The sequence below is a fragment of the Diaphorina citri genome, unplaced genomic scaffold (genome assembly GCF_000475195.1).
Source record: "Diaphorina citri unplaced genomic scaffold, Diaci psyllid genome assembly version 1.1 scaffold264, whole genome shotgun sequence".
Classification (NCBI taxonomy): domain Eukaryota; kingdom Metazoa; phylum Arthropoda; class Insecta; order Hemiptera; family Psyllidae; genus Diaphorina; species Diaphorina citri.
Genome location: NW_007377701.1, coordinates 85,646 through 99,511, shown reverse-complemented (window position 1 = coordinate 99,511; position 13,866 = coordinate 85,646). Strand labels below are relative to the sequence as shown.

Sequence of the window (13,866 nt, the reverse complement as noted above, 5' to 3'; positions counted from 1 at the left end):
GATCTACAGCCTGTTGACAAGTCTGCTTCTCTTACTTTGGCCTAGGAGCCAAAGATCCTCAAAAAATTCCGCCTGCGGCGCCCAGAACATTTTGTGTTGTTTTGATAGCCCTAGAAGTTTGTTAATATTAGAGACCAAAATTTCGCTCCGGTGGCCATAAAAATTTCAATTTCGTAAATTTCTTATTGGTTTCGTATAAATTGTAGCTCAGCAATATACAAATTTCGCCTCGGCCGCTGCTCATTTCCCCCTTTTTTGTGTTAACCTTCATCAACCCCCCAGGATATGTGAATCGTGTAGACTGTATAATGGAACCAAACTTCAGCGTTCATGCGTTTTTTAAACAAAGTTCTCCTGCCGGGAGCCTGAAGATTAGGATTCGATGAGACTGAATTTCTGAAGATTCTTGAGACCAAAATGTTTCAAAAATTCGGCCTGCGGGCGCTGTTATTATATTCCTATATTGTGATTATATTCGTAAAACAAAAAAAAAAAATGCCGTTCACCTATAGTATAAATACCTACTGTAGGGGGCCCAAAGCCAGAGGTGCGGAGAAGAAATGGCTGTAGCTAGTCTGAGCGTCATTATCCTTGGTCAACGGTCATTATCTGAAAAAATTTGGACCTGCCGGCGCAGTTATTTCATGGTGCAAATGGAGGACTCAAGAAATTTAGACAGCCTGAGAACAATTGCTATGAAAAAAAAAAAAAATCGCTGCGGCGCGAGTGGGAATAGGTAGAAAATCCTGGAAAGTAGCGTGGAAATTTTGAAGAAATTGGCACTGGAAAACCGGGAAAAGTCAGGAATTTATATTTTTCCATTTGTTGGTAGCACACCACTGAATGAGGGAATTGTACCACGATCGCATTAAAAGGGAAATCTTTTTTTTTTTAAAAATCCATATTTTTTTTTTTTGTGTGATATTTTTTTTTTTTTTTTTTTTTTTTTTTTTTTTTTTTTTTTAGTAATATCGTAGGTATAATGAATTTACAAATCTGGAAAAAATATTCTTGATGACACCTGTGTGTTTTTATTGAAAATGAATGGATCTTGATTTTATAATATAAGACACACAGTTGTTCTAGTCCTTAATGGAAAATCCTCGAATAATGACAGTATTTAGCAAAGAAAAATATTGAATTAATTTTTCACAGTTCTACAAAAGAATTTACGCTGAGATATGACAGACTACCTTACTCACTCTGTTAGGCCAACTACTCACTATCAGGTAGTCCAGACAGGTACGGCTGATCAGGTCCGCCTGTCAGGTCTACCTGATAGTGTTTGTGCTCATCAGGTATCGGGCTATAAGTTAGACCTGACAGATGGACCTAATCAGGTCTAGCTGATAGTGAGTGGCTGGCCTTAGAAAAGAAAAAGAATAACCTCACAAATCGAGGGCTAATCCATCCTTTGTTCTCCTGTTTTCAGACATGCATCAAATCATTTCACTCGGCTACAACAACGACCACGATTCCGATCACAGTGATTCGGATCAAAGCATGAACGACCACTATGAACCTCTTGACTCTCTTGATCCATCTACAGAAACTGATAGCAATGATGGAACACGAGATAGTAGAGACAATACTCCCAGGTGGAGAAGAAGAGATGGAAGGAATGGTTGTGAAAGAATGGTAGACCAAGAAGAAGGAAGTGTAGACAGATTGAGAGAAGAAAGAATGGTAGAAGGAGAACAAATTTCTTGACACCGCCGGGAATCGAACCCGGGTCTCCCGCGTGCAAGGCGAGCGCAGTGACCACTACGCCATGGGAGCTGACTCCAATATTTCAAGGTGTTCTGAGTTCTGAGATTTGAGGTCCAAGGTATCCGATTGTGGGACACCCTGTATACAAATCTGTGGACACTTTCGAAGTCGAAGTTAGCTTCAATCCTAGATTGATCTTAACTCTGATTTGGTAAACCCCGCTCTTTGTCCAGAACAAATCCTCGAGCCAGTGGTAGCACCAGTGGCGTAGCGTGGTCTAAAGTCAAGTGTAAGGCGTGTAGGGCACTAATTTCCATCACCATGCACATTACTACATAAGTTATGTACATGCTTCTTCATAAATATTTAAAGTCAATATTTAAGGGTATTTGAGTAAATTTAGAATAGAATAGAAAATATGAGGGATGTAGACAGAAACATAGAAAGATCAAGTAAAGATAAAAACGGAGCTAGTAACAGTCATCAAAATGAACAGGCTTTAAAAATATGAGGGATGTAGACAGAAACATAGAAAGATCAAGTAAAGATAAAAACGGAGCTAGTAACAGTCATCAAAATGAACAGGCTTTGGATAAAAATATAGCAAGCAAAGACAAAAGTAGAGCAAGTCAACTAAAAGATCACAAAGAGATAGATAAATACCAAAACACAACAAGGAATGACAGAAGTAGTCCAAAGAATAGTCAACGAAATGATAGAAATATACCAAGAAGTAGTCATCAAACTGAAAAATCTCCCGACAGCGTGAACAGACAAAACCAAGGTTCGTCGAGAAATGCCAGTAGACGAGCGAACGTTCAAAAGTACATCGACAAAGAGCCGCTCACCAAGCTGGAATCGGCGCGAAAGTTCAAACAATTGCTAGACGATATCACGGAAAGGAACGGAGCGACTGGTAGCGACCGAAACAAAATGTCGAGTAGCGACGAAAGCATTTGTGATAAATTAGGTCAGGTGGATGCCCATGACAATGATAATAAAAGTAGTGAACGTACAAGAGGTGGAAAAGTATTAGATGAAAATGAAGATAAATTAGATGAAGGAGACAGCGAAGGAAGTTTGGATAGCGATACTCTATTAGATGAGCTAGGCAAACGCATCGATAGCAGAAAGCAACACCATGATAAGAACCTCGAAAGCGAGAAACAAAATGTCGAGTAGCGACGAAAGCATTTGTGATCAGTTAGTAGATGCCCATGACAATAACTCTAGCGAGCGTACAACAAAAGTATTTGATAAAGATGAATTAGATGATGTAGACAGCGAAGAAAGTTTGGATAGCGATACTCTGTTAGATGACCTAGGCAAACGCATCGACAGCAGAAAGCAACACCATGATAAAATCGAAGGCGTGAAACAAAATGTCGAGTAGCGACGAAAGCATTTGTGATCAGTTAGTAGATGCCCATGACAATAACTCTAGCGAGCGTACAACAAAAGTGTTTGATAAAGATGAATTAAATGATGTAGACAGCGAAGAAAGTTTGGATAGCGATACTCTGTTAGATGACCTAGGCAAACGCACGGACAGCAGAAAGCAACACCATGATAAATTCGAAAGCGTTAGAAGAAAAGATGATGAAATGGGAACCCACAATGGTAGCAAACCCCATGACAACTCATGTGATAAAGTCAGTAAAGTCCGCGATATTGGACCTGATCGAAAGCGATAGAAGAAAAGATGATGACAGTGATAGAAGAAAGCATGAAGAAATGAGAATGGATAGAAAAAAGGATGATGGAATGGGAACCCACAATGATAGCAAACCCCATGACAACTCATGTGATAAAGTCAGTAAAGTCCGCGATATTGGACCTGTTCGTATGCTCTGTGATAGTGAACTAGACAATAAAGTAGTGCATTCGGGCAAAGAAAGTCCAAGTAGTGATCCAAGTGCTAGCGCCAAAGCCATAGGTGGAAAAGGTTACAACAGTAGTGATAGACAAGCTAATAGCAGCACTGAAAGACAAGCTAATAACAGTACTGGAGGACAAGCTAAAAACAGTGCTGAAGGACAAGCTAAAAACAGTGCTGAACGACAAGGTAAAAACAGCCCTGAAAGAAAAGGTAGAAACAGTATTGAAGAACTTTCACAAGACATTACCGAAAGCCCTGATAGTTACAGAACCAGTCATCCAATTGAGAACCACAGTAATCTTCGTTCTAACCAGACAGAAGAACACAGGCCAGGAGTTCGAATCAACCAAAATATGGATAGTGAGACGTGTTCAGACGGTGCTCAAATCCAAAATATGGATAGTGAGACATGTTCAAACGGAGTACAAGTAGTGATCCAAGTGCTAGCGCCAAAGCCATAGGTGGAAAAGGTTACAACAGTAGTGATAGACAAGCTAATAGCAGCACTGGAGGACAAGCTAATAACAGTACTGAAGGACAAGCTAATAACAGTACTGAAGGACAAGCTAAAAACAGTGCTGAACGACAAGGTAAAAACAGCCCTGAAAGAAAAGGTAAAAACAGTATTGAAGAACTTTCACAAGACATTACCGAAAGCCCTGATAGTCACGGAACCAGTCATCCAAATGAGAACCACAGTAATCTTCGTTCTAACCAGACAGAAGAACACAGGCCAGGGGTTCGAATCAACCAAAATATGGATAGTGAGACACGTTCAAACGGTGCTCAAATCCAAAATATGGATAGTGAGACAGGATCAGGCGATGCTCAAATCCAAAATATGGATACTGAGACATGTTCAGACGGGGCTCAAATCCAAAATATGGATAGTGAGCTACCCCCGGCGGAGGTAGCACCATTCAAGCGTGAAAAATTCGACAGTGGCGTGGTAGATGACGAAGACACCACGGGAAGCGTCGACAGTGGCGGATCGATGGATTCCGGCGTGGGAACGCACACGCAGCCCGGTCCTCCGGGGAAAGACCCGTACCGAATCAATCACGACACGATAGATTATTTGCGTCGCTGGCTGCCCGATAACTCCGGTCGCCAAACGCTTGGGGAACTGTTTGGTGATGGGTCGGTCCGGTTTGGTGCATCAGGCAGAGCCGGACAAAGCTCAAGTCAAAATAGCCAGTCCGAAACGCGGGAATCTAGTCGTGATAAACCCGGCGAAAACCGGGAAAGCGGAGAAAGCAGTGGTTCTAGAGCAAGCGGGCAAGATTCCCGTCCTTATAGCGGCAAATCAGGTTCTCAATCAGGGCCGAAAGGTTCTCAGTTAGGGGCGAAAGGTTCTCAATCAGGGGCAAGACAAGGCCGTACAGAAATGTCCGACGGGAATCTAGTCGTGATAAACCCGGCGAAAACCGGGAAAGCGGAGAAAGCAGTGGTTCTAGAGCAAGCGGGCAAGATTCCCGTCCTTGTAGCGGCAAATCAGGTTCTCAAGGGCCGAAAGGTTCTCAGTTAGGAGCGAAAGGTTCTCAATCAGGGGCAAGACAAGGCCGTACAGAAATGTCCGGCCCTGATGATTCCCCGTATCCGACCTATGCGGAATTGCAGCGGATCAAACGAAACGCACTGAACAGCGATCGTGACATTTCGGGTCGGTCACGAGAAGAGCCGAACGAAAACGATAAAACCCGAGTGAAAAATGATAGAGAATGGAATGTAGAAGGTGGAAATCTTCAAAAAGAAACGAGCGGTGAAACGAATGTTTCCGGAGATGCGCGAAAGTCTACCAACGATTCGTCACGGAAGAGCCGAACGAAAACGATAAAACCCGAGTGAAAAATGATAGAGAATGGAATGTAGAAGGTGGAAATCTTCAAAAAGAAACGAGCGATGAAACGAATGTTTCCGGAGATGCGCGAAAGTCTACCAACGATTCGTCACAAGCTCAAAGTCCAAACGCTTCCCCGAAGGACCACCGAATGCACGGCTCGGACGACGAGTCCTTCGACAGCAAGCGGAAATACACGACCGATTCCGATCACGGGGACGACGAAAGCGAGGCGTCGGGGCGCGAGAAAGCACCGCGCCGGTCCGGAGGGAAGAAGAACAAAGTCCAAACGCTTCCCCGAAGGACCACCGAATGCACGGCTCGGACGACGAGTCCTTCGACAGCAAGCGGAAATACACGACCGATTCTGATCACGGGGACGACGAAAGCGAGGCGTCGGGGCGCGAGAAAGCACCGCGCCGGTCCGGAGGGAAGAAGAATAAGAAATTCAAAGACCGGAACAGCGACGCGGAGTCGCGCGGTGAAGCGGAATCGCACGGTGAAGCAGACTTGCGTGGCGAAGCAGGCGAGGAAACGTCTGCCCGGCGAAGGAACGTGAGGCTACGCTTCCTTGATGAAGAACGAGAAAGCCGCGAGGCAGGCTTGTTCGAGGCGATGCGACGGGACGGCCTCCTGCAGTTTTTTGATCAACCGGCGAGCACGCCCGTCCCGCAGTTTGTCCGCGCCCTGCGGAACGGCATGGATGAGGGATTTGACCCGCTGGACGGCCTGGATGTGCCTGACAGTGAGGAGGAGGTGGTGGAGGATGAGGAGGAAGTGGAAGAGACAGATGACACGCCCACCTATGCGACTTTGATGAGGGAGAAGATTCGGGAGCTCCCCCTGCCCAACTCGGTGAAACTGTATTTGAATTTCAACCGGGCCCTGTAGTTCCGTTGCACAGCTTAAACGGAACTGTACTTGAATGAGTTGCAGAGTGGACAGCTTGAACTTAACTGTACATGAGTTTAGATTTTCGCTTATGAGGTGTGTGCTGTAGTGAGTTACACAGCTTGAAAGGAACTGTACTTGAATGACTTGCATATTGAACTAAACTGTACTTCAATCTTGAATTAGTTGCATAGCTTGAACTGAACTGTACTTAAATGAGTTGCATATTGAACTAAACTGTACTCAAATAGGTCGCATAATCCAAAGCTTGTTGAACTGAACTGTACATGAATTTAGATTTTCGATGGCAGTAGTTTTTCAAACCATTTTGCATTGTCAGCTGTAAGGCCCGGTCTTACCAAACAGGTAAAGGGTAGAGATAAGTTGGTAAAACCGAACCCAAATAGTAGGCGTTACCTCTTCTCTTTTTCTTGTATTTTCTTTACTACTTTCGGGTTTTTTGAATTTTATATTTCCAATTTTGTATAAACCCCTACATTGTTAATTTCCAAAATACACGAGAGAGAGAAAATAAAAATAATATTCACTAAAATATTTACTGTTTTCTTTATTTCTTTATTTATTATTATTTTATTTCTATTTATTGATATTGTGTTTTTGCCATTTTACTGTTGCGACGCGATTTGTATTTGGAATTGTATGAGAATGATTCCGTAGGTTCCCATTGTACTGAGAATCTGAAAGAAGAAAGGGGAAAATAGAATAGAATAGATAGAACAGGGAAAATAGAACAGAATAGAACAGAATTCTCATCTTTCATTATTAAATTTATACTGTTCAGGATGTTGTATAAACAATACCCATAGTTTTTTTTTTTTTTTTTTTTTAATTTCCTTGTTTTTCTTTGATTAAACTAAACCTTGTTCCAACCTTCCGACTTAGAGGGGAAAATTGGAATACGTTCCTTAAAATAATTCTAAAGGTACTTCAAGAGTTTTTTTCTAGCCAGCATAGACATAGAACTTACCGTAAGCATGGTCTCATAGTTGAACTCGAACATGTCGCACCCTGTAAACTTCATCTCCTGTAGTTTCCGTCTGAAAGACACCACGAAGTAGAGGCAGATGAAATCGCCTGAGGGTAGAAAGATGAGCTTCCAGATATTATATGAGGGATGGTTGTGAAAATGTGTCAACTAGTCCCCGCCCTCCCGTCCAGATATTGACCATGATCCAGATATTGACATGTTGCTTAACCTCCAATGTCCTGTTGGGGAAAAGATGTATCAAATGACTTCATAACCATTATTGTGTGTCAAACGTAGCTAAATTGCTGGCTTTAAATCTTCTGTGACTACTGCATCTCCTATTTCTCTGTACAACATCAACAGAGGTTTGTACATTTTAACCTTTTGCGGACAGATTCATGTGTCACATGAAATCATGGTTCCGCCATTATGGTAGGAGAAATATAACTTGAATCTGGCGATACGGTAGGATTCATGTCCAGCATGAAGCTACAGATTTACTCGCTACGGTCGGCTTGATTTTTACAGATAGGAGGCGTTACGGTAGGACGTGCCTAGGAACTTGTGTATCTTTTGCTCCTTTCAAATGCAGACTGAAAAGCCGGTGTTTGTTTATTATGATTCCAAAGCATTCGGAATTATAGTCCGAAGATTTCCGAAGAAGACAAAAAAAACCAGATGTTTCTATCTCAACTAGGAAAAAAAAGAAAATAAATTAAAAGCGAGGGAACAATTTCATGTGTGACATGAAGCCTACCACAAATCGCTTTTCGGAGGTTTCATGTCTCACATGAATCCTACCGTATTTGAAAAAAATGTTTTGTTTACGTCTGACTGTAACAACAACGCTTGAGTTTCATGTGGGACATGAATCCTACCGTAAGAGCGATTCTGGTGAAATTGATTCTGTACGCAAAAGGCTAAGATCTAGTGAAAAAGCGGTGTAAAGTGAGTAAGGCTGGTGTTTTACGGTCGAGTGTACTGGCGGGCGGAAAACACTGCCTTTACATCTCAAGCCAATAAATTATACCGGTATTACCAATATACCAATTTATTATGACGGTTTCACCGACGTATTATACCAATTTTCCACCGGTTTGAACGGTGCTTTAGGTCTGTTGAACCTCCTCATTTATTTGGGAGGGAGGTGGTACCTATGAAACAACATAATATCAGAAGGAACATTTTAATTTGATTACATTGACCACTTCTCTATTTTTTTTTTTTTTTTTTTTTTTTAAGAGGTTTGACAGAGGGAACTGTAACTCTAGGGTCTTATCGTCCCGAAATCGGAGAGAGAAGGAAGACAGGATAGGAGAAAGCCAGCCGTTCCGAGAACGAACATTATCCCATCAGGATAAAATCCGCCCCGGGCGGGAATCGAACCCGCGGCCTAGCGCCTATCGGTGATATGTTGAAATAACACCGAGGGCTCCAACGGTGTTACCTTGACGTAACACGGTTTTCCATGATCACACAAAAAAGGTGTTACTTTGGCGTAACACCGGCGGTAAAAGTGTTAACTTTTGGGCATCGAACCCGGAACCTTCTGTATGGGAAGCAAGCTTGGTGCCACAGGTAAGCGTGCCCCTGTTTTGTTTAATTTTGATTTTGTATGGTCGCCTGCCTTTTACGTTAGCTATGCAATGCGCTACACATGTTGGATTTCTCGCCATAGGTACCTAAAATCCTCGAAAAAGATCTTGAGGGGAAAATTTTCTGTTGCGGCCGGAACCTTCTGTATGGGAAGCAAGCTTGGTGCCACAGGTAAGCGTGCCCCTGTTTTGTTTAATTTTGATTTTGTATGGTCGCCTGCTTTTTACGTTCGTTATGCAATGCGCTACACATGTTGGATTTCTCGCCATAGGTACCTACCTAAAATCCTCGAAAAAGATTTTGAGGGGAAAATAAATTTTCTGTTGCGCTGAAACGCACGCGTCTGTCACCCATAGAATGAAACAGAGATGATGTGCCCATGCCCACCAATCTAACTCGTGTAGAAACAGCGGACTCACCTTCTGTTGCGTTGAAACGCACGCGTCTGTCACCCATAGAATGAAACAGAGATGATGTGCCCACCAATCTAACTCGTGTAGAAACAGCGGGGTGATGCTATTCGAAGAGCTGGATATGTAGCTTTGAATGAAGTTCTGACTCACTTTGAATATGCCTGGAACAGATGAAAAATTTAATCAATTTCGTCTAGTTTGGGAACGTTAAACTGGGAGTATACCAGCCTGAATTTCCTTTGCTAAAGAAATAGCAAAGGTTGAGTGCAGCCAGCCTAGTTAGCTTAGTTGGTAGTGCCCCCATAGAATGAAACAGAGATGATGTGCCCACCAATCTAACTCGTGTAGAAACAGCGGGGTGATGCTATTCGAAGAGCTGGATATGTAACTTTGTATGAAGTTCTGACTCACTTTGAATATGCCTGGAATAGATGAAAAATTTAATCAATTTCGTCTAGTTTGGGAACGTTAAACAGGGAGTATACCAGCCTGAATTTCCTTTGCTAAAGAAATAGCAAAGGTTGAGTGCAGCCAGCTTAGTTGGTAGTGCGTCTGCCTCGTAAGCGCTAGGCCGCGGGTTCGATTCCCGCCCGGGGCGGATTTTATCCTGATGGGATAATGTTCGTTCTCGGAACGGCTGGCTTTCTCCTATCCTGTCTTCCTTCTCTCTCCGATTTCGGGACGATAAGACCCTAGAGTTACAGTTCCCTCTGTCAAACCTCTTAAAAAAAAAAAAAAAAAAAAAAAAAAAAAAAAAAAAAAAAAAAAACAAAAAAACAAAACTCTTTTGTGGGTGTGTGGGGGGGGGGAGTGTATTTGTGTGTGTGTGGTGGTCCCGTACAAAGGACGGGTCAACCACTAGTCTTAAATGTTTTTAGGGTAACTTCAGGAGAAATTATACAAACTGTACTTGATTACTATGAAAAACATAATCACTGCTAAATATGTAATTTTTGGTAAATGATTTTTTTTTTTTTAGTCTGCATCTGCGGAGCAACATGTGGAATGAATGAGTATAGATACCAGATAGGTAATTACCAGTAATTAGGCACATATCCTACCTAGTGTTTTTATTATTACCTATTCTTTTTATTATTAGGTATTATTATTATTATTTTTTTTTTTACTAATGAGAGTTCTCGTTAATGTTTTGAAAACAAATAATAATTGTTTTAAAATAAAATTGTAAAAAAAAGTTGAAATTTCCGTGTTTATTTTTAGCTAATAGAGAGGGAGAGAGAATTTTATTTATTTATTTATTTTATATTATGGTTCAATATTGTATGCGGAAATATTAAAATTTCCAACACAGAAATTACATGTAAATTGCATTGGGTACGAGTCTATGAGCTTTATGACATTATTCATTATTGCACATTTTCTACGGACGATTGATTTTATTTGTTGTGATGGTCTTGTGGAGTCATGCAAATCGAGGAGAGCTTTTAGTCTGATTTTTGCTAAAGCTCGCTTTTTCCAACGTGATCTTTCTCTTTTTAAAAGGTTAGTTAGGTAGTTTGACCTCCTCTTATTTTAGAAAATAAAACTCTTCCCACTTCACAAGATCCCCTTCTGATGTAGGTAGTAAAAAAAAAGAAGACTTTTTTGCATGCTTTTATTCAACTTGAGATCTTTGTATGTACTTATGGGTCAAATCTCGAATCTTGCCACTAACTTTCGAGCAACTTTTACTGAACCAGTTAACTTTTTTTTAAGAGGTTTGACAGAGGGAACTGTAACTGCTAAGGTCTTATCGTCCCGAAATCGAAGAGAGAAGGAAGACAGGATAGGAGAAAGCCAGCCGTTCCGAGAACGAACATTATCCCATCCGGATAAAATCCGCCCCGGGCGGGAATCGAACCCGCGGCCTAGCGCTTACAAGGCAGACGCATTACCAACTAAGCTAACTAGGCTGGCATAGGAGGAGGAGGAGAAGGAGAAAAAAAAAAAAGATTTGGTCACTGACTGGGTTAGGTACGCTCTCACCTATAGAGTTGGCAATGTAGTACAAGATGATGCCATTTCGCACTTGGTTGGTACACTTGTGACCATGGACATCCAAATCTTCAAGTTCGGTGAAGATTCGTCTCATCAGTGGACTGAAGTAGAGATCTGAAAAGGGGTTGCAAATATTTTTTTTATTCATTTTTAATTTATAATCATAATCACCTATACTGCCTATACAGTTTTTATTTTTTACCTTTATAAGGCCTTGTACTTTTTCATTCCGAGTGTAGGGATAATACTCTCTGCTACAAAAGCTGATCGAGGTTCAAGCCACCTTGCTTCCCCACTGCTTTTAATTATGGCCAACACAGCTTCCGATTCCCAACCCTCGAAATTTTCGGGTTGAGTACACAGTACAATACCATTTTGAACATTAAAAATTAAAAAAAAAAAATATTTTGTACCTACATAATTATACAAGCGCTAATATCTAACTTATTTCTTTTTTTTTTTAACTAAAAACTCAGTATTTTTCTTGGAGAGTAGGCTGACACGCTACCCTCCAAGACTCCAAGCTAACTAGACTGGCTTTCCGCAAAAAAAAAAAAAGTAATAGCTACAGATACACTTACCCGCTACATAGTACAAGCACGGATACAGGGCGATAATACACAGCTGTATTATATTGGAAACATAAAGAACCGTAATATTTCCGATCTGGTGTACGGATTTGTCCACCCTGTATAACCGGATGGCGAATCGGCCGAGTGACGTCAGCAGGAACAAAATGAACGCCAGCCCGAACGCCAACTTCGGGAGGTTCCGCCGGCCACTTCGGATGTCTTCGTAGGAGGAGAGGCCGCTGAATGCGCGCTGTATGAAGATCGGCCTCAGGAGGCGGGGTAGATCCGAGCCCGTGCCCGCGCTACGAGGGGGGATCATCGTGCCACGGTTTGGACAGGCCTTAAGGCCTGACGCAATTGCGTCTTGCTCGTGTTTAGCAGATTATAATTATGAGCACCAAAGTAATAGATTAAACTAATTGTGCCACAGTTTGGACACGGCTTTTGTCTTGCTCGTATTTAGCAGAATCTATCAGCTCCAAAGTTATAGATTAGACTAGCTCTGGGACCTCTGGATGAGGCCGGTGCAGGTGGCTGAGTTCCTGAACCTACCCGTGGGACAAAAGGTCCTGATCCTCTGCTACAACAACAACAACAACAACAACAACATTCTAAACATAAAAAAAAAAGCCATAGTAAAATACTGCTAACTTGCTAAGGTGTTGGTAATACCCGCCCCTCACGAACAGACCCAGGTCAGTCAGACAGCCGGATCGTGTGGCCGAAAAATCTCGAGACCAGGGTCTGTCAAACTGTCTGAGAGACATTTTCTGACGGTCCGCCGTCAGACGGTGTGAGCATGAGTGGCTGACCTTTGAGGCATATGGCATATGTGTATTTATAAGAATATAATATGTTATGTAAAGGTCTGCTCAGTTTTCTTTCAAAACTCGAAGAAGAAGAAAAGGAGGAAGAAGGAAAAGAAGAAGAAGAAGAAGAGATGATGATGAAGAATTGGTGATTCTCATGATTTTTTTTTATTATCTCAGAAAAAACTATAAAAATTTAAAAAAATATTGAGATCAACACGAAGAAAATGCGTTCACTAGATCGCGAGATATAGCTTTCGGAACATGAGAGTCTCAAACACGCCGATATCATACATAGCGGCAACAATGTACGTCCCGTGATGACGTCATCTACCAATATCGTACGATGCGGTGTGAGCTTATCACCATAGGGATTAGAGTTAGGGGCTCAAATTTAATAGATCGAATAGGTACCTACCTATCTACGCATTTTGTTATCACTATTTTTCAATAGCATAGGTAACTATACCTATTTTCAAATTTAGATATTTTCATTCCATTTTTTTATCATGCACTTATTCAAGTAGTTACATCTTCGTTTCTTCGTACATGTACATTTATTTTTACAATTATCTAGAGAGAGAGAAAAACAATCAATAATTTATTGATGAGCTGCTCAGCGTCTGGGTTGCCATATGACACAGCATACAACTCAAACAGACATGTCACATTAAAATTAAATTGAAAAGATTAAAAATTAAAATTAAAAAAAAAAAAAAAAAACATGGATAAATTGGTGTAGGTATATTTTATAACACAAAAAATAAATGTATATTTGCGATCTGAGATTATCCGAGCTTGCCAAAAGTGATTACATATTTGAATTTCATCATTATGATGTAATCGAGCTTTATAGTTTTCCCTATTTTGGCGCGAAATCAAACATTACGTTGCCAAAATCATACAGAGTTGGAAGAACTTTCCTTTTTTTCCATTTCCAGAACACATGTCAAACTGGCATACTATGCCAGATTTGGCATAGTATGCCAGGCATACTACGGGATGGGCATGCTACGACACAGACCACATGCGTCCAATGTAGCAGTTGTTTCATTGCTATTACGAAACAAAAACGGCGGTGGAACACTCATCTTGAAAATAAATAATAATAATGAAAAAAAAAACCTTCTTGAGGCATTTTTGTGATCCAGGGAATTCAAAACATATAGA

The 13,866-nt window shown here is 41.3% G+C and overlaps 2 protein-coding genes and 1 long non-coding RNA gene across 4 annotated transcripts in view; 2 read left to right on the top strand and 1 right to left on the bottom strand.

Moving 5' to 3' along the window:
• LOC113466417 (protein-L-isoaspartate O-methyltransferase domain-containing protein 1-like) overlaps positions 1-13,866 on the top strand; it is a 33,136-nt gene that overhangs the window by 6,598 nt on the left and 12,672 nt on the right. The window lies entirely within an intron of this gene.
• On the top strand, positions 2,217-6,834 carry LOC103506807 (hornerin). Of its 2 annotated transcripts, none has more exons than XM_026821796.1 (6): positions 2,217-2,863; positions 3,392-3,998; positions 4,361-4,965; positions 5,151-5,300; positions 5,441-5,712; positions 5,874-6,834. In XM_026821796.1, the coding sequence occupies exons 1-6, from the start codon at positions 2,218-2,220 to the stop codon at positions 6,318-6,320; spliced, it is 2,727 nt and encodes a 908-aa protein (XP_026677597.1). In that variant the 5' UTR covers position 2,217; the 3' UTR covers positions 6,321-6,834. The 2 variants fall into 2 exon arrangements, with proteins under 2 accessions (XP_026677597.1, XP_026677598.1); XM_026821797.1 differs by having other exon boundaries at positions 2,217-2,873; positions 3,402-3,998; positions 4,361-4,803; positions 4,992-5,300.
• On the bottom strand, positions 6,569-7,375 carry LOC113466420. The gene is made up of 2 exons (XR_003390811.1): positions 7,309-7,375; positions 6,569-7,018 (listed from the first exon to the last, which is right to left on the bottom strand). It is a non-coding gene; the product is annotated as an uncharacterized LOC113466420 (long non-coding RNA).